General features: G+C 36.6%; 1 protein-coding gene across 3 annotated transcripts; it reads left to right on the top strand.

Annotated features, from left to right (window-relative positions):
• The first annotated feature begins 2,215 nt into the window (after window positions 1–2,215).
• Window positions 2,216–22,325, top strand: LOC121414456 (methyltransferase-like protein 27). 3 transcript variants are annotated; one of them, XM_041607635.1, is made up of 7 exons: window positions 2,216–2,483; window positions 6,736–6,902; window positions 12,960–13,082; window positions 15,736–15,874; window positions 18,348–18,440; window positions 19,498–19,684; window positions 21,369–22,325. In XM_041607635.1, the coding sequence occupies exons 1-7, from the start codon at window positions 2,477–2,479 to the stop codon at window positions 21,370–21,372; spliced, it is 720 nt and encodes a 239-aa protein (XP_041463569.1). In that variant the 5' UTR covers window positions 2,216–2,476; the 3' UTR covers window positions 21,373–22,325. The 3 variants fall into 3 exon arrangements, with proteins under 3 accessions (XP_041463569.1, XP_041463571.1, XP_041463570.1); XM_041607637.1 differs by lacking the exon at window positions 12,960–13,082; XM_041607636.1 differs by lacking the exon at window positions 21,369–22,325 and having other exon boundaries at window positions 19,498–19,688.
• Window positions 22,326–22,338: the final 13 nt, after the last annotated feature.

Genomic DNA, 22,338 nt, shown 5'->3' on the forward strand with positions numbered 1-22,338 from the left:
ACATGCATGCATTTGTGTAAACTTACAGAAAATTTGTATTATGTGCATGTACCCTCACAAATTTATTGTAATAAAACTGTTTTCCCCTTTTTTTAAAACATGTCTGTTCTGTAAAATTGAAGAAAAATTGTGGACAACCCTCCTGTTATTATAATCTTCAAAATTATTTTTAATCTGTAAAACTGTTTTTTATTTGTTTTCTGTAGCATCTACTGTTTTTTTCTAATAGTGTACCTCTGCCACTTTTTCCTCTGCTATTGTCACTTGTTCCATTTTTACCTCTTGTCATTTATGCCTCTGCTCTTTTATATCTGCTGTTCTTACCTCTGCCATTTTTACCTCTGCCATTATTACCTCTGCCATTTTTACCTCTGCCATTTTTACCTCTGCCATTTTTACCTCTGCCATTATTACCTCTGCCATTTTTACTTCTGCCATTTTTACCTCTGCCATTATTACCTCTGCCATTTTTACCTGGCACCATCTGGCCAAGCAAAGCCAAATTCTGCTGAAATAATTTGTTCCCATTCACATTGTGCATAATATCGTAAGTGCCTGTAGCGGCCATTTTGACTTTCCAAAAACAGTATTTATCACCTAACTGGCAGAATAAATGATATTTCTTAACTGCTTAATATAAATTATGCTTTCAGACAATATTTTACTCATAGATCACTAATACCTGCATTTATGGTGCTCACTCCTGTGAATATTGGTTTCCCACTTTGCATTGTGCATAATACTGTTAACGTCTCTGGCGGCCATTTTGAAAGTAAGAATATAGTATTTAACACACACTTTAAACCTGAATGATATATTTCGTTAGAAAATATGTTTTTAAACAGTACCTCATTAATTTATCACATATATATGCATTGTAGTGATTACTCTTGTGAATTCTTTGCCCCCCTTTCTCATTGTGGATAATACTTTTAGGGCCTTTGGCAGCCATTTTGAATATCAAAATACAACATTCATCACATACATGACATATTAATAATATATTTCGTTAACAATTATGTTTTTAGTCAATATTCCACTCGTTTAATCTTGATAATATGCATTTTCTGTGATCACTCTTGTGAATTTTTTCGGCCCATATTGCCTTTGTACGCAATACTGTTTGGGCAGTGGCTGCCATTTTAAATATCAGAATACAGAAATGTTCCCATTTATGACATAATAAATGATATATCTCGTTAGTAATGATGATTTGCATATATTAATTCGTTCATACATCGCAATTTTTTGCGGTTTAGTGCTCATTTTTGTGAAAATTGGTTTTCCCTATTTATATATATTGTACATAATAGAGTATACAATGGACTATGGCGGCCATTTTGAATATCGGGAAAATAAATATTTTGTCAACAATTATTTTTTTCAGAGTGTATTTTACTCCTGCCACACGCTTTCATGCATTCCATAGCCAATGTGCGGACAATTTTAGGATTTTCATGGGTAATTTGCATATCTTGGCGGCCATATTGGATTTTGCCAATTTGCGGAAAATGCTCAAGGTTACACGAGTGGCATCATCCAGATTCGTAATCAGCACCCTCGAATTGACAAGAAACCATCAAAAAATATTGTATTTTGGCCTATAAAAAAAAAGGTTTAGTCAAGTTTCTATGGGGCCTATCCTGGACTATCATGGTTTAACTCAAACCTGATCGGGCGCATGCGATTTTAATACAACCGTGAACAGATAGTGGTGTTGGTGGGGGGGGGGGGTAAGCTTTGAGTAGTTAATTTTAGAAGCAGACGACAAAATGTATTATGTGTGCCACATGACAATAGACCAGTTCGTAATTACTTCATGGGCAATTTTGGTCAAATGACCTTTCATTTCTTTCATCATGATAGGCAGATTTCAAAGCAAGATATTACGTAAGCTTGCCTTACATAGCAGGATGAAGAAATTGAATAGACCAGGTGACTAGAATAGCACCAATGAACACTTAATGAAGATATTTGTTGCATTCCTACTTTGAATGCATATCTTAGCATGTTGCACATTGTACTTGACAAACTGTGAAATACCAGTCGTTCGTGGAAGCATTGTTGTTTTTTGTGGATGTAAATGAAAACGACAATTCAAAAGAATATATGAATAATCAATACATCAAAGTTGGTGCTTATCTCATTAGATTTTAAAGCACCATGTCACTTTAGTACAAATAACCTTCTTCTGATCATGCGTAGAATCTTTTGATCATGCTCAGAAATAACTACGAACTGGCTTATAACAAGCGGGAACTCAACCATACACAGTACAGTAATTCTGTCGACACACAAATAAATTTACAACCCCCTGCGAGAACAGACGTGCGTGCAAGAGACTGGCCGATATAGCCTGGTCTGACTTGTGCTAGAGTGAAAGGTAGCAGGTCCAAGGAGATAATCACCTCGAGTTTAGCTAGACCCTCCACACCAAGGAGTCCTTGTCCACACTAAGGCTTATCAAGACCCACATATGAAAGGTAAGCGTTCAGGTAATTTTTTTCATTTGGTTATTGTATTCTGTATTCCAATATAATTCTATATTTTCATCATTGATCTGAGATATTGCAAAATTTTGAAGGGATGATCCTAGGAAGTGCCTAAAAAGTGTCATGGATAATATTTATTCATGTTTGCATGGAGTGTGTCCGGCGCTTCTTGATTTTTGCCTCGCAGAATACATCATTATAAAACCAATTGACCATATAGCATGGAGGTCAAAAAAAGAAGAAAGGATGGAGTGTAATAAACCAGTTCGTAGTCACTTCATGGGCAATTTGGTCAAATGACCTTTCCTTTCTTTCATCATGATAGGCAGATTTCAAAGCAAGATATTACGTAAGCTTGCCTCACATAGCAGGATGAAGAAATTGAATAGACCAGGTGACTAGAATACCACACCAATGAACACCTAATGAAGGTATTTGTTGCATTCCTACTTTGAATGCATATGTTAGCATGTTGCACAATGTACTTGACAAACTGAAATACCAGTCGTCCGTGGAAGCATTGTTGATGATTTTTTGGATGTAAATGAAAACGACGATTCAAAAGAATGCATGAATAATCAAGACATCAAAGTTGGTGCTTATCTCATTAGATTTTAAAGCACAATGTCACTTTAATACAAATGACCTTCTTCTGATCATGCGTAGAATCTTTTGATCATGCGCAGAAAGGAACTACGAACTGGCTTATTATGTCAGGCATGCATGTGTTTCATTGGCGTTTTCTTGCAGATAGTAGACAATCCTATTCTACAACCCTATCTAGGGGGTATCTCACTGGGCTTGAAACTAGTTCGCGACTACAAATTTTGCTAGTTGCAGAGACGTATTATAATTTTTTTGGTCTCCAGCAGGTCTTCGCGATGTCTCTGAGACGTCTCATAAAAATTACAGTCTCCGAGGAGTCGCAAGAAGATTAAACATGTTTAATATTTTTGGAGACTGTTTCTAGTCTCCGCGACGTCTCCGAGAAGTCTCCATCAGTTGCTGCGACGTCTCGGAGACTAATGATATCCGCGACTGCTGAGACGTCGTCGCGATGTCTCCGCGATGTCTCAGAGACGTCTCAGAGACATCGCGAAGACCTGCTGGAGAGCAAAAAAATTATAATACATTGCGGAGAACTGCCTCTGTTTGGATGAATTATCAGCAGACACATTGATTTTCAATGAACCATGTGCATGGAGATAGGGCCTTTACTAGACGTCAAATACGACAGGAAAGATGTTTTTGTAATGATACAACGGTGTCGATCCTCAGAAAGTTCTATCTGAGGAGATAATACAAAGCGCCACCCCCTGATGAATGAAAATCATGAACGGAACGCTGCCTCTGTTTGGATGAATTATCAGCAGACACATTGATTTTCAATGAACCATGTGCATGAAGCTCCATGATTGAACTATGATTTTAAATTATTCTACTATGGGCGCGTGTGGGCGCACATAACATCACAAATGGGCCAGGTTTTCCCTGAAACTAAAGGCCCTATCTCACCAACGGAGACGTCGCCGCGACAGTCTCCAACTTATCAGTCGCTGCAGTCGCGGAGACGTCTCGGAGACAAAAATGGCTTGCGCTCTCACCAAGGAGACGTCTCGATGGAACGTTTGAAAGATCATGCACCTGACTTGGAGCAGGAGGAGGGATATCAGCACGCGTTCAGTCACGTGGTTTCTTAAGTGGGTCAAACAGTGTGAAAAAGTGTCGCGGAGACATCTCCGCAATGTATCATAATTTTTTTTTGCTCTCCAGCAGGTCTTCGCGATGTCTCTGAGACATCTCTGAGACTTCGCGGCGACGTCTCAGCAGTCGCGGATATCATTAGTCTCCGAGACGTCGCAGCAACTGATGGAGAATTCGCGGAGACGTCGCGGAGACTAGAAACAGTCTCCAAAAATATTAAACATGTTTAATCTTCTTGCGACTCCTCGGAGACTCTGTAATTTTCATGAGACGTCTCAGAGATGTCGAACTAGTTTCAAGCCCAGTGAGATACCCCCTTAACATTAACTTCTCGTTTTTACAATGAGGAAGTGTGTTGAAATCCGAGGGGGGGGGGGCAGTCAAATATACAAAACAAAAAAGTAAATCCCCCTAAATCTAATTGCTGTAACTTTTGAACCGAATTATCTTTAGATGTTGGGTGACCTTAAATTGGTTTAATTGGAAATTATTTAAAGAATAGATTTCAATATTTATTGATCAATGGAATTTAATAATAATCTAGGAGATGAAATGTGGTGTACCCCATAATTAGGTCCCTTATTGTTCTTTGCTAATGTTAATGACACTATAAATTCATCACAGTTGTTTACTCATTCACTATTCGCAGATGACACTTGCTTACTTTGCCATCACAAAGATATACATCATCTTACATTAACGATAAACAATGAAGTTCATAATATATTCAAAAGGTTCTGCTGTAACAAACTTTTATTAAATGCTGGTAAAACTCCATATGTCGTCTTTAGATGAAGGGGTAAAAGAGTCCCTGATGGTATCGATCAATTTTTAATAGGAGGAAATAACATATTCACACCCTCACTAACCCCGAAGTGATGGTATGTACAAAGATGTAGTACATGACAATCTGAAGTTTTAAAACTCGCTTTTTGGTCAATTATGGAGCTATAATTAGGGGAAGGCGGGGTAAGTTGTGACACTTTTTGCATTTTGCATGTTAGAATTGATATGACTAGTACTATTGTAGAAATAAGTACCTTGCCTTTAAATTTGATTCTTGGGAAATTTTTTCACCTACATATAACTTTCTACCCCCACACTGAAAGTCATCGTGACCTTTGAAAAAACCGATGTCAAACGGCTCAACTTGCCCCATATATGGGGTAAGTTGTGCCACCGTCTGGGGTAAGTTGAGCCACAAAAACTACGTACAAAATGTATGGGGGGAGAACCAGCATGTCAATTTCTTGTTTAAAGTCTTTTCACTTGCTAATTCTCTATAAATACTAACACCCTTTAAAAGGAAAAGAGCAGTCATGTAAATTTGTTCCTTTCAGCCATCTTTTCATTCGATTTTTATGGTTTGTTTGTTTTTTAAGATACATTACCATAAGAATTACCATGGCTCAACTTGCCCCATGCTGTTTGGCTCAACTTACCCCAGTCCAAACTTAGTGTGATAATTTTGTATCCACACATTTATTATGCATCCGTCATATAAAAGACTATGACAAGAATGAAGATCCATACCTGGACTAACAATGTTGTTATCATGTCTTTACTATATTTAAAGACGTGTGTGTGTATAAAGCACTTATCTATTTCACACTCTTTTTTACTTTTTTGGCTGAAATTCATACTTTTCCCTCTAAAAAACAACTTTTTGTTTCAAAGTTGAAAACAATGTGGTAGGGTTAGGGGTTATGCTATGGGTCATCAATACATGACACCACCACAATGTCTGACTCATTCATTACTGGCCTGGGGCTGGTGGCTCAACTTGCCCCTATGCTCAACTTACCCCGCCTTCCCCTACTGTTAAAAGGGCATCCTTGCGAGATGTTGCGAGCGCGAATCACGAGCTCAAACTTTTGGAAATTTCATGTAATAAGACATGAAAAGTAAACATCCCGAGCAGTTTTTGCAATCATGAAAAAAGGATGTGAATCTAACTAAAGAATTAAAGCGAGCGCGAGATAAATTTAGTAATAAACCTAATTTTGACTCATCATGAATAGGATACGGGCTACATTTCTCACCAATCGAATAATGCGAGGCACGTGCTGAATTTTTTTGATATTCTAACCAGAAAACTGGACATTCTAGGCATTTCATTTCACCCCCAACAGAATGACTATACCTTAATATCATACCTAAAAATCATTGGTGAGCGCGCGAAACACGCGCCAAAAAAATGTGTGATATTCCACACTGAAAAATGGACATTGTATGCATTTCTGTAACCATGAAGAGGACGAATACCTTATACTAAACAATAATTGAAGCGAGCTAAGAAACAGTTATTTTCATAACCTAAAATGTATGAATTTCACTTTAAAAATGGTACTTCATTTTAAAAAGTGCACATTTCATTTTTGAAAAAAAAAGCCATTTTCAATTATCATTAGGAGGGATTTTTTTTACCCAACGAGGATTAATTTTTGCCCCCTCCCCCGCTCCCTTGTTGAATATAAGTACAGAAGTGCAGAACATGAATTACTATATTTTTTTTTCTTTTAAATTTCCTATTCTTAAGGATCAACAATGATGAATGGGAATGGAAATGAGATGGCAACCAGCGAAGAAGGAAGTACATCATGCACTTTAAAATGGGCTACTGACAAAGCAGGCGAATTTCTAAAAGCAGCCAATACTCAAGCACTCGAGAATATGTACGATGATATCGCCGACAAATATGAAGAGGTAAGGACAACGCACATGAGGGCGTCTATGAACGTGTATTGAAAATAGCCTAGGAGGTCCAAAGGCGGATCCATGGGACTCGAAGGGCCCGCCCAAACCTCCCCTATTGGCGGAGCCTCCCCCCCCAAAAAAAAAAAATATGGAAAAAGAGAGGAGAAAAAAAAACAGGGGTAATAGTGGAGTTAGACGAGTGAATAAAATAAGGTAAGGAGAAGCCTTGAAAAATTAAATATATTATGTTAATGAAAATTTCGCTCTCACTTGCATCGCTCTCGCTTGCATCTCATGTTCAATGAGATACTAATCTTGATCAATAAGATGATATGGAGCCTGAACAAACTTGCAGTCAATATACAAACAGTTCAGCTCGCAATATTCGATTTGTCAGATACCTATTCTCGTCGTGTGTTCCATAAAGTTCTCACAATATTCCCTTTCCGTTTCAGTTCTGATAGAACCTGTAAACTGGCGCTTCACGCCCGCATTTTGAATGTTGATATATGTATACCTCTATATCAACTCTATACATAAAAATCCCCATTTCATGACAATTTATTTTAAACTCGCATTAATTGTTTAAACAAAGTATTAACCCATGAATCCCATTCATAAATTACAAAAGTGCTTAAAATGTCTAATTTTCAAGCCTTAATATCAACAAATTTTGCGTTCTCATTAGGTTTATTAGATTGATAAATAAGACGATTTTTTTTAATGATAAATTGTCCCTTTTAGAGAATAACAGCAAGTTTCTTCTCCCAGTCTTTTGTAAAAAATACCAACTCTTGCTTCGCACTCGCCTCATCCATAAGGTGCAATCCATATTCACTTCACAATTATTTTTCTACACAGTGCTTGAAATAGTGTTTAAATTGACCCCTTTTCAGATCGGGATATCAATTACTTTCTTCTCGCTCTTCGCGCTCGCATTATTGATTTTCATGATAGCAAAAGTGTACCTAAAATTCCCAGGCTCTAGGTCTAAATCTAAAACATGCGCATGTTTTATATTGAGATATGCAGTTATTAATTTTAAATGTGCTTAAATTTTCCACATTCAAATGGGATTTTTTATTCTCGCGCTTCGCCCTCGTATTACTAATGTAGGAAGATAACCCTTTACCCAACCTTTTCATTATTAAAAAATCATGAATAGAGTGCCATGTTTTTGGTCTACAATTTTGTTTCGCTCGCGCTTCGCGCTCGCATTGTTTTGTTATAATACCTATCCAGTTCATGATTTTAAAAAGTACTTAGAATGTCCATTCATTTTAGGTAGGAATTTTAAAACATTTCAGTTTGCGCTTTATGCTTGGATTATTTGATTGTTAAAATATGTAGGGCCTATCGTCTCCATTGCTTACTGCAAACAGTCCTTATTAGGTCCCTTTTCATCCGGCCAGAACGTATATTGGAAAATTTTGCCCGCTCTTCGCGCTCGCATTAATTATTTACATACTCATCTTGCCAAGAATGTTCAATTGTCAGGACAAAATACATGAACAATTTCTTTTTAAATTTTAGCTCGCACTTCTCGCTCGCACTATTTTAATAGGGTTTATGAGATAGCTAAAGAGTGATTGTTAGGACTAACCCTTCAAAGAAACAAATATTAACTTTGAGCGGCTGATCGGGGAAAATATGGTTGAAAAATTTAAGGTGCCTACATTATGCAGGCTCTGCTTTTCAGTTGACCCTCCCTCCCTTTTAAATTATATATCATTTTAATAATTCTAATGTTACTAATGTTTGTTTATACTTCAACTGTGATTACGTATATTTACTATGTCGACTGTATGATAATTGTAAATTTGAAAAATTAATAGTGGAAAATAAAACAAGTGAATTGAATTGAATGTTTTTTGAAGAAAAACATCATAGTACTATTTTGCTAATATCTTGCACAGTGGCGTACCAGCGGGGGAGGGGGCAGGCTGGCTCCACCTCCTTGGCGGATTTCACCGAAAAAATAAAAAAGCGGGAAAAGGAAAACAAAATGAATAGAAAGAAAAAATAAGAGGGAAGGAGGTGAAGAAAAAGAATAAGAAAAAATGAAATGAAAAACATAAAAAGGGAAAACGGAAGGAGAGTGGAAAAGGAGGGAACGAAGAACATGTGAGAAAGAAAAAAATACAAAGTGACAAGGGAAAGAATGATGGGAAAGGGAAAAAAACGAGACAAAGAAAATCGGGAAATGGAGGTAAAATGGAATGAGCAAAAATTTAAATTGAGAAACTAAAATAAGAAAAAAGAAGAACGTAATAACATGACCGGTTGCCGAAGATTAAAAATAAAGAACAAGAACGGGAAGAAAGATGGATGGCATGAAGTCTGTTTTAAGTTTGCATAGCCTTCACGTTAGAGCACTGGCGTGCATAGGGGGTCGAGCCTGAAATACAGACAATTAAGGAGGCAAAAAAAATGAAATATGATATGTTATTTGGTTAATGTAATGTAAAAATCTATCACAATTAGAATTTCATATCAAAAGGCGGAATTTTTCTGGCTCGCTTCGTTCGCTGGCGACTTTTTACAAATTTTCCTGCATTTATTAGGCTTTGGTCCCTCAAAATATGTGGTTTATTACGCAAAGTCTCTGCATTTAAGAAATGTGTTGACTAAAAACTGAAGGCCATCTGAAGGTTATAACAAGATGTTCCTGGGCTCCACCCTCGAACCCTACCCGCAAAGCACTGGCGTACAGATGGAAATGTTTAAGACTTGTTTAGGCCCTGGTCTTAAAAAGTTCTACAACCGAGAACAAATAAAAAATGATGTTTTCTCTGAATATCATGTCAAAATCTTTCTCAAATTTAGATTATCGTGAAAAGTTGTTTATCTCTCTTCGCTTGCTCAGGTCTTATATCAAATAGCTTTTCACTTGCATTTTCTCAGCGCCCATGCATCGGTATATCATGGACGGTACGTGTGCAATGGTACGAATGTCTGACGTTCAGCATTTCAGCCTCCCTATTTGCTCGCGTGCGACAAGCTACAACATTAGATGTTGTACAATGATAGTAATAGAAATTAAAATGATGACGATAAAGAAAACTTTTTTGATTTTTTCTTTGCTTTTTATTTCATTGTTCCGGAATTTTCTGATGACTGACCTGGAAGCGCGTTTCCGTTTTACATCTTGGCGAAGGCATTTTCCGGAAAAGTAGCCAAAAAGCGACTAGTGAAGAGTCTACACACGTCGCTGGTTGCATGCAGCGTGCGACACAGGCGAGTCCACCACACCGCATGCAATTTGCACAGTTACTGATCAGAGCACAGAGTTCCTCGGCACTTCATGTACAGAGAGAGCGGCAGTCAGGAGTGAAATCCGAACGTGCTTTTGCAGTCGCGTTGTTTATGATAGTTTTTTTTTCTAAAATAAATTATTAACTAAATGAACAGTGGCGTAGCTACGGGGGGGGGGCCTGGGGGCACGTGCCCCCCCCCCCCGAGATTTGGTGTGCCCCCCCCCCAGAAAAATTGGCAGAGCAAAAAAAGGGAGAAAGAAGAAAGAAAAAGGAAAAGAAGAAGAAAGACAGAAGAAAAAAGAAGAGGAAAATAAGAGGAGGAAGACGAGTGAATGACATAATAAGAGGACTTGCAATTAAAAAAAAATTTTCATGTTACTATAAAAAATTTTTGCTGGCGCTTCGCGCCATAATTTCCTGTTCGATGGTATTCATATCTTGCTCAATAGGCTGATGTGGAGCAAGTTTTGAAGTCAATATGCAAAACATATTTTAGCTCGGACATCGAGCTTTCATTATTTTTTTTTCATTTACAAATTTAAGTGCTCTGTAAAATGTTCGTTTATGGTCTACATATCAGCATTTTAAGTTCACGCTGCGTGGTCACATTGTTTGATTTGCCAAGTTCATATTGTCAACGTGTATTCCATAATGTTCAATTAAACAAATGTATTCAGAATGCCCAGATTCTAAATCTAAAACATGCGCGATAGCCTGCATGTTCTTTATTCAAAATGTACTTAATCCAGTTTTACATCAGAATATCACGCTTCACGATCGCATTATTAATGATACCCAATTGACTATATCCTATTTATGACTTACAAATTAAATATGAATAGAGTGTCCCACTTTTAGGTCTAAAATCTCAAGTTTCTTCCTCTCGCATTTCGCGCTCGCATCAATTGTTTAGTTACATACCTATCATGCCTATCCCACTAATTAATATAAAAAGTGCTTAGAATTACCATTTTTTTTAGGTCGGAATTTCAAAAAAATTTGCTCGCGCTTCGCGCTCGCATTATTGAAATATATACCGACTTCTTGGGTAACTGTAAGCAGTCCTTAACAGGTCCCTTTTCGATAATGCTAGAACAGTTGATAAAAATTTCTGTTCGCGCTTGGGGGTACATACGAATCTTGTTCAGGATCACACATAACATTGACCAGAAAATTAAATTTTCAGGAAAAAATACATTAAAGTTAAAATCGCTCGCGCTTCGCGCTCGCACTTTTTATAAGGCTTATGAGATTATTTTATGTTTATGTTGTTTTATAAGGATAAAACTAAGAAGTGACTGATATAGGTGAAGATAATTTCGGGCCAATTCCCCTATTGCCGAAAGTCGGATCCGCCCTTGTGGACACATACACACACACCGGAAAAATGGCCGGTGCCCCCCCCCCCCCCCTGAAAAAGCAAGGACCCCTCAGTGCCCCCCCGGGAAAAAATCCTAGCTACGCCACTGTAAATGAATAGAATGACAGACAAAATAAACAGATACTTATAATGGAAAGACAAATTGAAGTTTGATGGATTGATACACTTATAGCTGCCGAAAGATAGATATAGAAGACTGATAAATAGATAGAGACAAGATAGACAGACAGATAGATAGATAGAAATAGAGAGGGAGAGAGAGGTGGATAGATAGATAGAAGGAGAGAGAAAGAGGGAGAGATGGATGGATAGATAAACAGAGAGAGGGGGAGAGACAGAGAGGTCGATATATAGAGGGAGAGGGGGAGAGAGAGAAAGAGAGAGAGAAGGATAGATAGATAGAGAGAGATGTTGTAGATAGAAATATGGACGGACAAAGAGAGAGAGAGAAAAAAGACAGACATATGCTAGAGGAGAGAGATAGAGAATTTGAGACACAGATAGATAGATGTTAGATAGATAGAAAGATAAAGAATGAGAGAGACAGAGACAAATTAACAGATAGATAGATACATAGATAGATATATAGATAGAGAGAAATAGAGAAAGACAGACAAATGGATAGATAGATAGATGAGATATAGATAGGTGTTAGATAGATAAAGAGGGAGAGAGACAAAGAATATTAACAAATTAACAGATAGATAAGTTAAAAAATAGATAGATAAATAGATAGATAGAATAAGAGAAAGACAGACAGATGGATAGATAGAGATATGAAAGATGATGAGAGAGACAGAGAAGATTATTAACAAATTAACAGATAGATAGATACTCTAGTTAAAAAATAGATAAATAGATAGAGAGAAATAGAGAAAGACAGACAGATGGATAGATAGATGGATAGAGAGAGATAGAGAATTTGAGAGATAGATAGATGTCAGATAGATGAAGAATGAGGGAGAAGAGCGACAAATTAACAGATAAATACTGTAATTACATAGGTAGGTAGAGAGAGAGAAATAGAGAAAGACAGACAGATGGATGGATATATAGAGATAGAGAATTTGAGATAGATAGATGTTAGATAAAGAATGAGAGAGACTAGATACTGCAGTTACATAGATAGATAGATAGATAGATAGAGATAGAATTTGAGAGATAGATATATAGACAGATAGAGAGAAAGACAGACATCAGCAAATCGGCAAGGCAAATGATCAAGGCAAACATTCGTATTGAACCTGGAAAGTACAAGTATAAGCTCAGCTGCATTTGCAAGTACGGTATGTTCTGCGGATAACTTCGGCTGATAATGTAAACAAACGTAGACGTAGACTCTTCACTAGTCGCTTTTTGGCTACTTTTCCGGAAAATGCCTTCGCCAGGGTGTAAAACTGAAACGCGCGACCCGGAATCATTATTCAGATCACTCATGCTCTGGAATGCAATGGGGCTAGGCTGACTGCTAACGCCCTCTTCGGTCTGATACCGAATCGAGACATAAGAGTACTCGACGTAGGATGTGGAATTGGCATGGTTGGAAAAGAGGTAAGTTATCATTTGTTTCTAAACTACGCATGGTGTCACACCACTCACCCGCTTCACCGTAATGGTCTTCCATGACATTAGACAAAACATCAAGCAACGCGATAGAATGAGACTAAAACCACATGTATCATACACGATGCCTGCAGAGAATTCTTGCATGCATTTGCACATTTGGGACTTGGTTTTCCACGACCAAAAAAAAAGAGAAATTGAACGAAAAAGAGAGGAAAATGGTGTATTATATAATTTTTGCCTCACCTGCATAGCAGAGTTGGACTATAGGTGCCGCTTTTCCGATAGAGACACCAAATTTTAACCGGAGGTTAAGTTCTTGTAATGACATCATAACTTACAAAGCATATGAAGCTAGTTCATGAAACTTTGACACAATGTTAATCAAATATTACTAAATATCCTGCCCGAGTTTCAAGTCACATGTAAAAGGTCGAAAGTCATTTAAGGTCAATGAAATTAGACCACGTTGGGGGAATCAACATCAAGATCTTAACCTAAGGTTAAGTTTTGAAATGTGATATTCACCTAGAAAAAAATATGGACCTAGTTCATGAAAATTTGACATATAGGGTTAATCATCCTGCTGGAGTCTCAAGTCACATGACCAGGTCAAAGGTCGTTTAGATCAAGATACGATTCAATCCATGAGAAAACATAGGCACCTAAGCCAAAAGAAGAGTTCAGTATCTGTAATAATTTTTGTGCGATCGATGGTGTCTAAAGCGGCACTTTAGTCTATAGTACCAGCAATGCTATTCTTTGTTTTTCCATGTCCACTGAAAGATATATTTTTTTTTGATCAACGCAATCTCCCGGGACAATCTCTGTGCTATTTTCCTGTATGCTGATTGCATATTAGGCAACAACGAATTATCATTAAGATGTCGTTGGATTTGCTGTACAGCAGATCCTTCAACTAACTATGATACTCACTGTAAATTACTGACTGGTCCAAGATTATTAAATATCACCTCTATACCCAGTTTCTTCAGAATAATACTAATAAGCAGTTCTTTGAAACGCGTAATACCATATAAATAGTCTTTATGCGTGTAGAAGAATTAGTGTTTTCCATAGGGCTAGTACATGTGCTTTTAACACAGATTTGAATCTCACAGGCTGTTGAAATCTGTTATTGACCTTGTATTATGAAACAGATTGATCCACAATTTTGGTGCCATATTCCCAAAAGCTCTATCGCCAAAAGTCTTGGACTTTACTCGTATTTTAGAGAGAAGATCCTTTGATTGCGAACGAAGATTTCGAGTGGGTTGATATTTCTGAATTAAATCACCGAGATAACCAGGGGGCCGTTTCATAAAGCTGTTCGTAAGTTAAGAGCGACTTTAAGAACGACTGGTGATCCTTTCTTGTGGTAAACGATGTTCATTGGTGATTACTTAGCGCGTAAGAAAGGTTCACCAGTCGTTCTTAAAGTCGCTCTTATCTTACGAACAGCTTTATGAAACACCCACCAGGGGCATTCCCATTAACGCACTTAAAAACAAGAGTGAGGACAGAAGTAGCTCAACCAAGGCCACTTTTCAGTCAGATGAGATGGCTTGTAATGATTCAGAACGATTGAGCAAAATCTAAACACTGGAGTATATGACTGGATCAAGAGAACATGTTTAACCTTTCATCAGTTTATCAAAAGTTTCTTGAAGGAAGTAAACAATTTGGGAAGTGGAATATCATCCTACACAGGGGCCGTTTCATAAAGCTGTGCGTAAGTTAAGAGCGACTTTAAAAACGACTGGTGATCCTTTCTTACGCGCTAAACCTTCGCCATCGAATATACCATTTACCACAAGAAAGGATTATATTAATCGTTCTTAAAGACGCTCTTAACTTACGAACAGCTTTATGAAACACCCACCAGGGATGTATTATCAGCAGTGTTATCAAAAGTTCTGTCATCTAAAGATGTCTTGATACTATCATGAAGTTTCACTATCTTATAATTTGGAATATGAAAAAGCTCCAACGAAGACTTGGTGAGATCGAAAAGACTTCTTTGACCTCAACTGTTTTCTTCTATCTTTAGCATATTTGGTTCATCATGCTATATTCATGACGAACAATGTCTTGTTACGAGCAGCTTGAAAAGCCAAAATAAGGGTTTTCACAAAATTTAAAGAAAAAAATGGAGGTCAATTTGGTCCCGATAATTTTTTAAGCAAAAAAAAAAGTTTTACTTCAAAATAAAGGTGATTTTTGTTCACATTTCTCCGTTTTTTTTCACACCTTCCAGAATTCCCGGGGGTGCTGCCTATGGAGAATAATACACGCAGCACCCCTCGGCAAATCTTGGCACCCCCATTTCCATGGAGACTACCCAATTGTCGACTAATACACTATGTGAAAAAAATCTGCATTTTGTGATACATTAATTTTGCCCTGTATTATGTATGATTAACTACAGTATAAAATAATGTTAGTATTAGCGATCCGTCCCCGTTGTGAATCGTTCTCTGTAATAAGTCAATTAATTTTTAAGCGTTCCTCAAGCTTTCCAGGTACATGGAATGGAAGTTTGTTAAGCCATGGCGAATTTTACAGAACCCCCCTTCCCACACCCACCCTTCCTCCCCCCTAACTCTCTCTCTTTCTCTTCTTCTTTCTACTACCGTTGTAGCTTTTTGATAAAGGATACCGCGATATACACGGTGTAGACATATCTGCTGGAATGCTCAAAGTTCTTGAAAAGAAACAGATATACACCAAGCTTGTGAAAGCGAGATTTGATCCAACCACACCTCTTGAATATGCTGATGGTAAGTGTTGATGTATAGTAAATTAGCGAAAGATACAGAGCACTTACAAGTGTAGAACTTAAATGAATATGTCCTGAATCCGAAGTAGCCAGACCAAGATAGTGAAACAATTTCAGACCTAAAGCATATTTACATATAACTGTGCTCATCAAAAAGGACATAAGTAATAAAAGAAATTATTTTTTTCGATAACTGGTATATTAGAAATGAAGGAAAAGCGTATTTTCATGAAAATATATATTTTTTTAAAAGCACATGCAAATTGCACCATATTGTAAATGAACATGGTGAACTTATCTAAAATAGACCCATAGATCTAAAATAGTTCTTTTAGATCTATGGGTCTAAATGACGACGAAATATTAACAATAATGAAATAATTGCACATGTGGAATGGAAAGTTGATTTAAAAATACTACTTAAGTTGATTGTTTGAAGACAAATTTATTTTCTTTAAAAATATTTTACAAGTTGTTCAAAACAATTGTATAGATCATGTATAGAAAAGATTGCAGACACTCCTGTCAGTTTTTACAATCTCGAATCGTCATATAACATAGGTCTGAAAAAGAAATCGAAAAAGTATTTCATCGTCCAAGATTTGCACATTAGATAGTAAGCTAAGAGAGTTTCAACATAAATTATTATACAATATTACCACCATTTATATAGGTTTCGATTTATATCGAGTAATGAATGCTCTTTTTGCGGTTAAGATGAAGAAACTCATAGACATATATTTTATGGATGTGAAATGGATAAAGTATTATGGAAATTTCCGATTCTTAAAAGCTTACAGTGGAAGGATATGTATGTTGGATTAGAAGAGACAACAGAAAATAGACAATTATTAAATCATATATTTTACTTATCAAATTTTCAATATATCACAAAAGGGCGAATGATAAAATACCAACTGCCAAAGAGATACAAGTAAAGCTTTTTAAAAGTAAAGAAGAAGATAAGAAAATTGCAATGGAGCGAAAAACATTAACACAGCACTATAAAAAGTGGGAACAACTATTATTTAGGAAGGATGAGGAAGGGATGGCTTTACCCGGTTTGCACACCTGCGGGGTTGGCTGAACTGTCACTAAACTGTACTGTTTTCTTTACTTTGCATGTTACTTTTCTTTTTCTTTCTATCTTTATTTCTTTCTTTCTCTCTCTCTCACTTTGTTTCTATCCTTCCTTCTTTCTTTCCTCCCTTCCTTCTGCTTTTCTTTCTTGTTTTGTATTGTTTAACTTTTTCGTACTGTCTACTTGTTTTATGTCTTGTCTGTGTTGGGGGGTCGGGTGTGAGAGCGATTTCGTTCTGTTTGTGTGTGTATGTGGGCGTGTGTGGGGAGTGTGCACTCGAACCCTTATCCGTTTTTTTTATATTACAAATTTCATTCAGTTTACTATTGAGCAGTTATCCACTGTATATGTTAATACTATATGTCATTTTGTACGATATTTTGTATTGTGGATAATTATTTGTCTTTTGTGAAGAGTGTTTTGTTAATATTGATATTGTAATATTTTACAATGCACCATCACTTTGATTTGAACTGAATGATTAATAAATATTATTACAAAACAAAAAACTTACGCCTGTCATTAATGGTATCCATTCGTCAATGGAGGTGCCCCCCCCCCATAGGCGGCGGAAGCGGGGGGGACGGGGGGACAGTTCCCCCCAAAAAAAAAAATTGAGGTGGGTGGAGGGTCCCCCCTAAATTTTTAGCTGATAACTTTTTTTTTTGCTTGTCAATTTTGTTTCCTGCGGCCCCCCCCCCCTAAATTCTGGTGGACCCCTTAAAATGTCTCTTGTCACCCCTCCCCCTAAAATTTAGGTTGATGACTTTTTTTTCTTTGCTTGTCAATTTTTTTTTACTTGTGTCCATCACAAAATTTCAGGTAGACCCCCTTAATTTTTTTGTTGCTTCCGCCGCCAATGCCCTCCCCCCGGTCGGCTTTCAACACTATTGTACCACATATGCTGATTATAAAGTTGAACGATATGAATGTCAACCCCGAGCTGATGCTAACGATATGGATTTCATGATAGGTAGGTCGATCCCAAAAGGGTAAGAGTGCGGATGTGCACTCTGTAATTCTCAATACGCGTACCCCACAAGGTTGTGTATTGTCGCCAATGCTGTTTACTCTTTTCACAAATGATACAGATTACCAGGGTAACACTGGACACTGGAAAATGGCTGAATATCCAGATGACACATGCTTTATTGAACTAGTTACTAATAACAATGAAGTTGTGTACAGGAAAAGTAGCCGATTTCATTGCAAGTTACAAACAGATATCACAGTAAAACACAAATAAACAAAATAAATGATAGTGGATTTCGGAAATAATAACGATACACCCCACCTGTCATTGTTTAAAATGCAATTGAGATGATTCATCGTAGAAATATCTTGGTACTTAAACAGTAAAGAACTTTTATGCAATACTCTTTGTTATTTTCAGGGTATTTCGATGTGATAGTTAGTTGTGGTGTTTTTGTACCAGCCCATCTCACTCACACCTGTCTACCAGAGATATTCCGTCTTCTTAAACCTGGTAATTTCAATCTCCTTTATCCTAAAATCATTTTTTAATTAAATATTGCATTTCATTATTATAGAATCATTTTGAATTTTGTTATCGATGTATTATGACTGTCTCGTATATATTTTTAGAGTTGTGTAATAACTAGACTTGAATTTGATTTTTTCTTTAAAGAAGTAATGAATTGCACTATATAGATTGAATTTTCGCATAACTCAATCATCTACATAGGGGAAAAGAACTTTCTAGTTTAATATTGAGAAATTGCATGTTTCTTCCAGAACCTTCTGGTTCAACTTTGAGAAATTGCATATTCTTACTTTAATGTATTCATCTTTGCGTTCCATCTGGCATAGTTAAGATGGTACCATATTCACGCATGATTGAGCAAAAGCAATCCGACGAAATATACCAAAAAGTCACTTGTCGGGTGGTATCTGAATTTCGAATAGAAAATCAAATGTATAGTACAGATTAATATCATCTGTCCTTTAATAATAACTAAATCAAATAAAATGGTCTGTCTCTTTGACATGATTGTATTTCCATAATTCCAATAAACGTGTTTTCACAGATTCCCTGCCAGAACTATCGCATGGTTAACATTAGACTTTGTTTTAAGTGGCTGGTCGTCCACATAAACGAGTGTTTAGTAAGGTCCGATAGCTAGCATGTAAAAGCGTCAGATTCATTTTGCAAAATAATTGAATTTCAAGCATTATTTTAAAAAAACTAAACTTGTTATTTTGTTCCATTTTCTTTGATTCTGGTATCGAATGAAAGAGCAGATGATAACTTTGCAGACATGTGATTTTCGTTTTTATTCATATACCGCCACCTAAGTGACTTTTTTGTTTCCTTTCTTCAATCCTGTGTGAATGAGAAATGTTTTGAGTCGTACAGTAAAGAGATTCTTAGCTTGACAGTGATAGGTCATTTGTCGAATGGATTTATGATTAGGTTTAGATAATCATCAATAATTCCCAGTTTCGATTTATTTTTCAGGGACGCCTTGTACATGAAATCACATATCATTGTTTTACATCTTCAGAAGTGCACTTTTTTTCAGGTGGAATTTTTATCATCACTACCAGGAAGAACGTTTTTGATGAAGAGCTTGGGGATATCAAACTGAAGTCTACCTTTGCTGGTCTGATAGAAAAGGGTCAACTCCAGAAGATATCTCATGAGGAGATAGAGTATCTCACTGATGCTGAAAAAAAAGTTTCGGGCTTGATATTAACCTACAAAATGTTGTGAAAAGCATGGGTGTCGATCACGGGGGGATGGGGGGATATATCCCCCCCAATATTTCAAGTGGGGGGGATGGCCTGTATTATCATCCCCCCCAATAATTTAGGGTAGAAAAATTATAATAATGATGATGAAAAATGAAAAGTTTGATCATGATGATTATAGTATGCCATCAATCAGTTTGTTTCCCTTGCAATTTGTGTATATTGTTATTAAATAAAAACATTCTTTTTCAGGACTATTAAACAGATGGGTGGAGGTTCAAGATGAAAAAGAATGAAATGTTTATATATCTGATATTTTTCAACACATGACATAAAAGGACCCCAACGAAAATCAACTTTTGTTGATAGGGTGTTCCATCCCAACAGTGGTGAATAAATTAATTTAGATAAATCATTAATTCAAAAGGGTGGAAAAATAAACGGGAGTAAAAGGGTTGCAAGATAAATAAAGGAATGACGGTAAGCCCGATGGCGCACGAGAAGCCACACAGGTTGTAATCTGTGCTAGTTTTAATTGGTCCGAATCTGCATTTTATCATCATGCATTAAGAAGAATAAAGATATTGCCAGTCAGGTTAGATTTAAGAGAGAAGTTGTATACACATAGGCGTCGATCCTGGGTGGGGGGGCAGGGGGTGATCGCCCCACCAATGAAAATATTGGGGGGCAAACATATCGTTTTGCCCCCCCCCCCCCAATAATTCCGTATGTGTTCTAAAAAATAAAATAGGATTGTAATGCTACACTGAAATCAGCAAGCGAGATTGAGATACCAACTCGATTTTGATTTAAAATCGTGCTCAAAATGTCTGCTTTTCAGATTGGAATATAAAAATTTTCAGCTCGCGCTTCGCGCTCGCATCATGTACCAAAAACCCATACTTTTCATGATTATATAGGTGAATATAATGTCCCGTTTTCAATTCTAAACCTCAAAAGAACTTTGATTTTGCAATAATCTTTTGTTGGATATATATCTTCCATTAAAGTGTCCTTTTTCCAGATCAAAATATCAAAATTTTCAGCTCGCGCTCGCATCTATTGTTCTTCTAGATACCCATCTTAATCATTGGTACCAAAAATGCTTAGAATATCAAGCTTTCAGGTCAGAATATAAAGAAATTTCAGCTCGCTCTCTAGTGAGATACATGCATCGACCCTCCTCATGAGTTACTACAAACAAACCTAAACAGGTACATTTTTCCTATTTTCATGACATACTAAACAAATTTAGCTCGCGCTTCGCGCTCGCATTGTTGGTGAAGGTGAGGTATGTGTCTCTTTCTCATATATATATATATATTGTGATCGAGCGCCTTTGGAACGTTGATTCATAATTTTGGCCCCCCCCCCCCCATCTGAAAAATGGATCGACGCCCCTGTGTATACATCATGCTCAATAAACAGATCACTATGTACATGATCCAGTCAATTTTTGTCATTTTTTTCTTGGTATGAGTTTAGAATAGGCTTACTTGTAACACAAATTGAATTTTCAAAAAAATTATACAAGTATAGTACACTACAACAATGAAGGAATTTCCAAGAACACCATGCATATCAACCACTCCCAAATGTCCTAACTTGTGATTTTAGTGGGGGTAATGTTGAAATATCCCCATCCACAAGAACATTTGTGTCAATCATCCCCCCCAACCAAGAATACCGATCGACACCCATGGTGAAAAGGGTTCCTTTATAGGAGCGTCTGTCGATTAAATTGAACATCGCAAAGTGCAATGCACAAATGAGTCATGTACATTGATTATAATATTGGTAATATAGATGCACTTTAACCTTGCTGAAATGCCATATTGGCGCTTAAAGCAGTCAACAAATTGAATTGGTTTGCACGTGTATATGTAACGGCTATAACGCTTAAAACATTGGAATTATGATAAAATGCTGTTTTTATTTTTGTCATTCGAGATACAACTCATTAAAATAGAGTTGAGATTACATTGATGATTCGACAAATGTTTTAGTTGACAATATCACATTCACTGTATGATTATAGATTAGTGAAACAGCTGATATTCAGTTAAGACATTTCTTGTGTTTAGGATAGTATTTTTAGGAATTTGGGAGAAATCGTGATAAATGAGCGTCGTTAAAACGCTTGATTTATGAGGATTATTACTATTCAGGATGATTTTCAGCATAAGTGTCGTTAAATTGTTTAAATAGTGGGATATTCTTTATGGGTGAAGTGCTCGCAGACGTGCGATTAATGTACTCCATGCTCGACACGAATTTCAGAAGTTTATTCTGAAGATGTCAAATGAAATAAATCTCAGGACTTCAGCATTTCATCCATGGGTGTCGAATAGCTTTACACTTTAAAAGCTTTAAAGGATGAAATACAGTAATTATGATGAAATGTCCACGTTTTTATTTTATAAAAGACAATAATCTTTTTAGAATTCTCCCCTTCCTATAACCAAGCGCATTATGTGTGCCCCGTCTATTTTACTAACACCCTTGTTAATATTAGTTTTAGTAATCTTTATTCAGCTTTATGATTACAAAAGTATATCTAAAGAAGGTACTGAACATTTTCCACTGTAAGGTTAGTATATTAAAATGATATTGCTGCATTATTTGTATATCTCTAACTTTCAACGAGTATGAATAGATAAAATTTTGGGGTT

This window comes from Lytechinus variegatus, chromosome 4, assembly GCF_018143015.1.
Source record: "Lytechinus variegatus isolate NC3 chromosome 4, Lvar_3.0, whole genome shotgun sequence".
Taxonomy (NCBI): Eukaryota; Metazoa; Echinodermata; class Echinoidea; order Temnopleuroida; family Toxopneustidae; genus Lytechinus; species Lytechinus variegatus.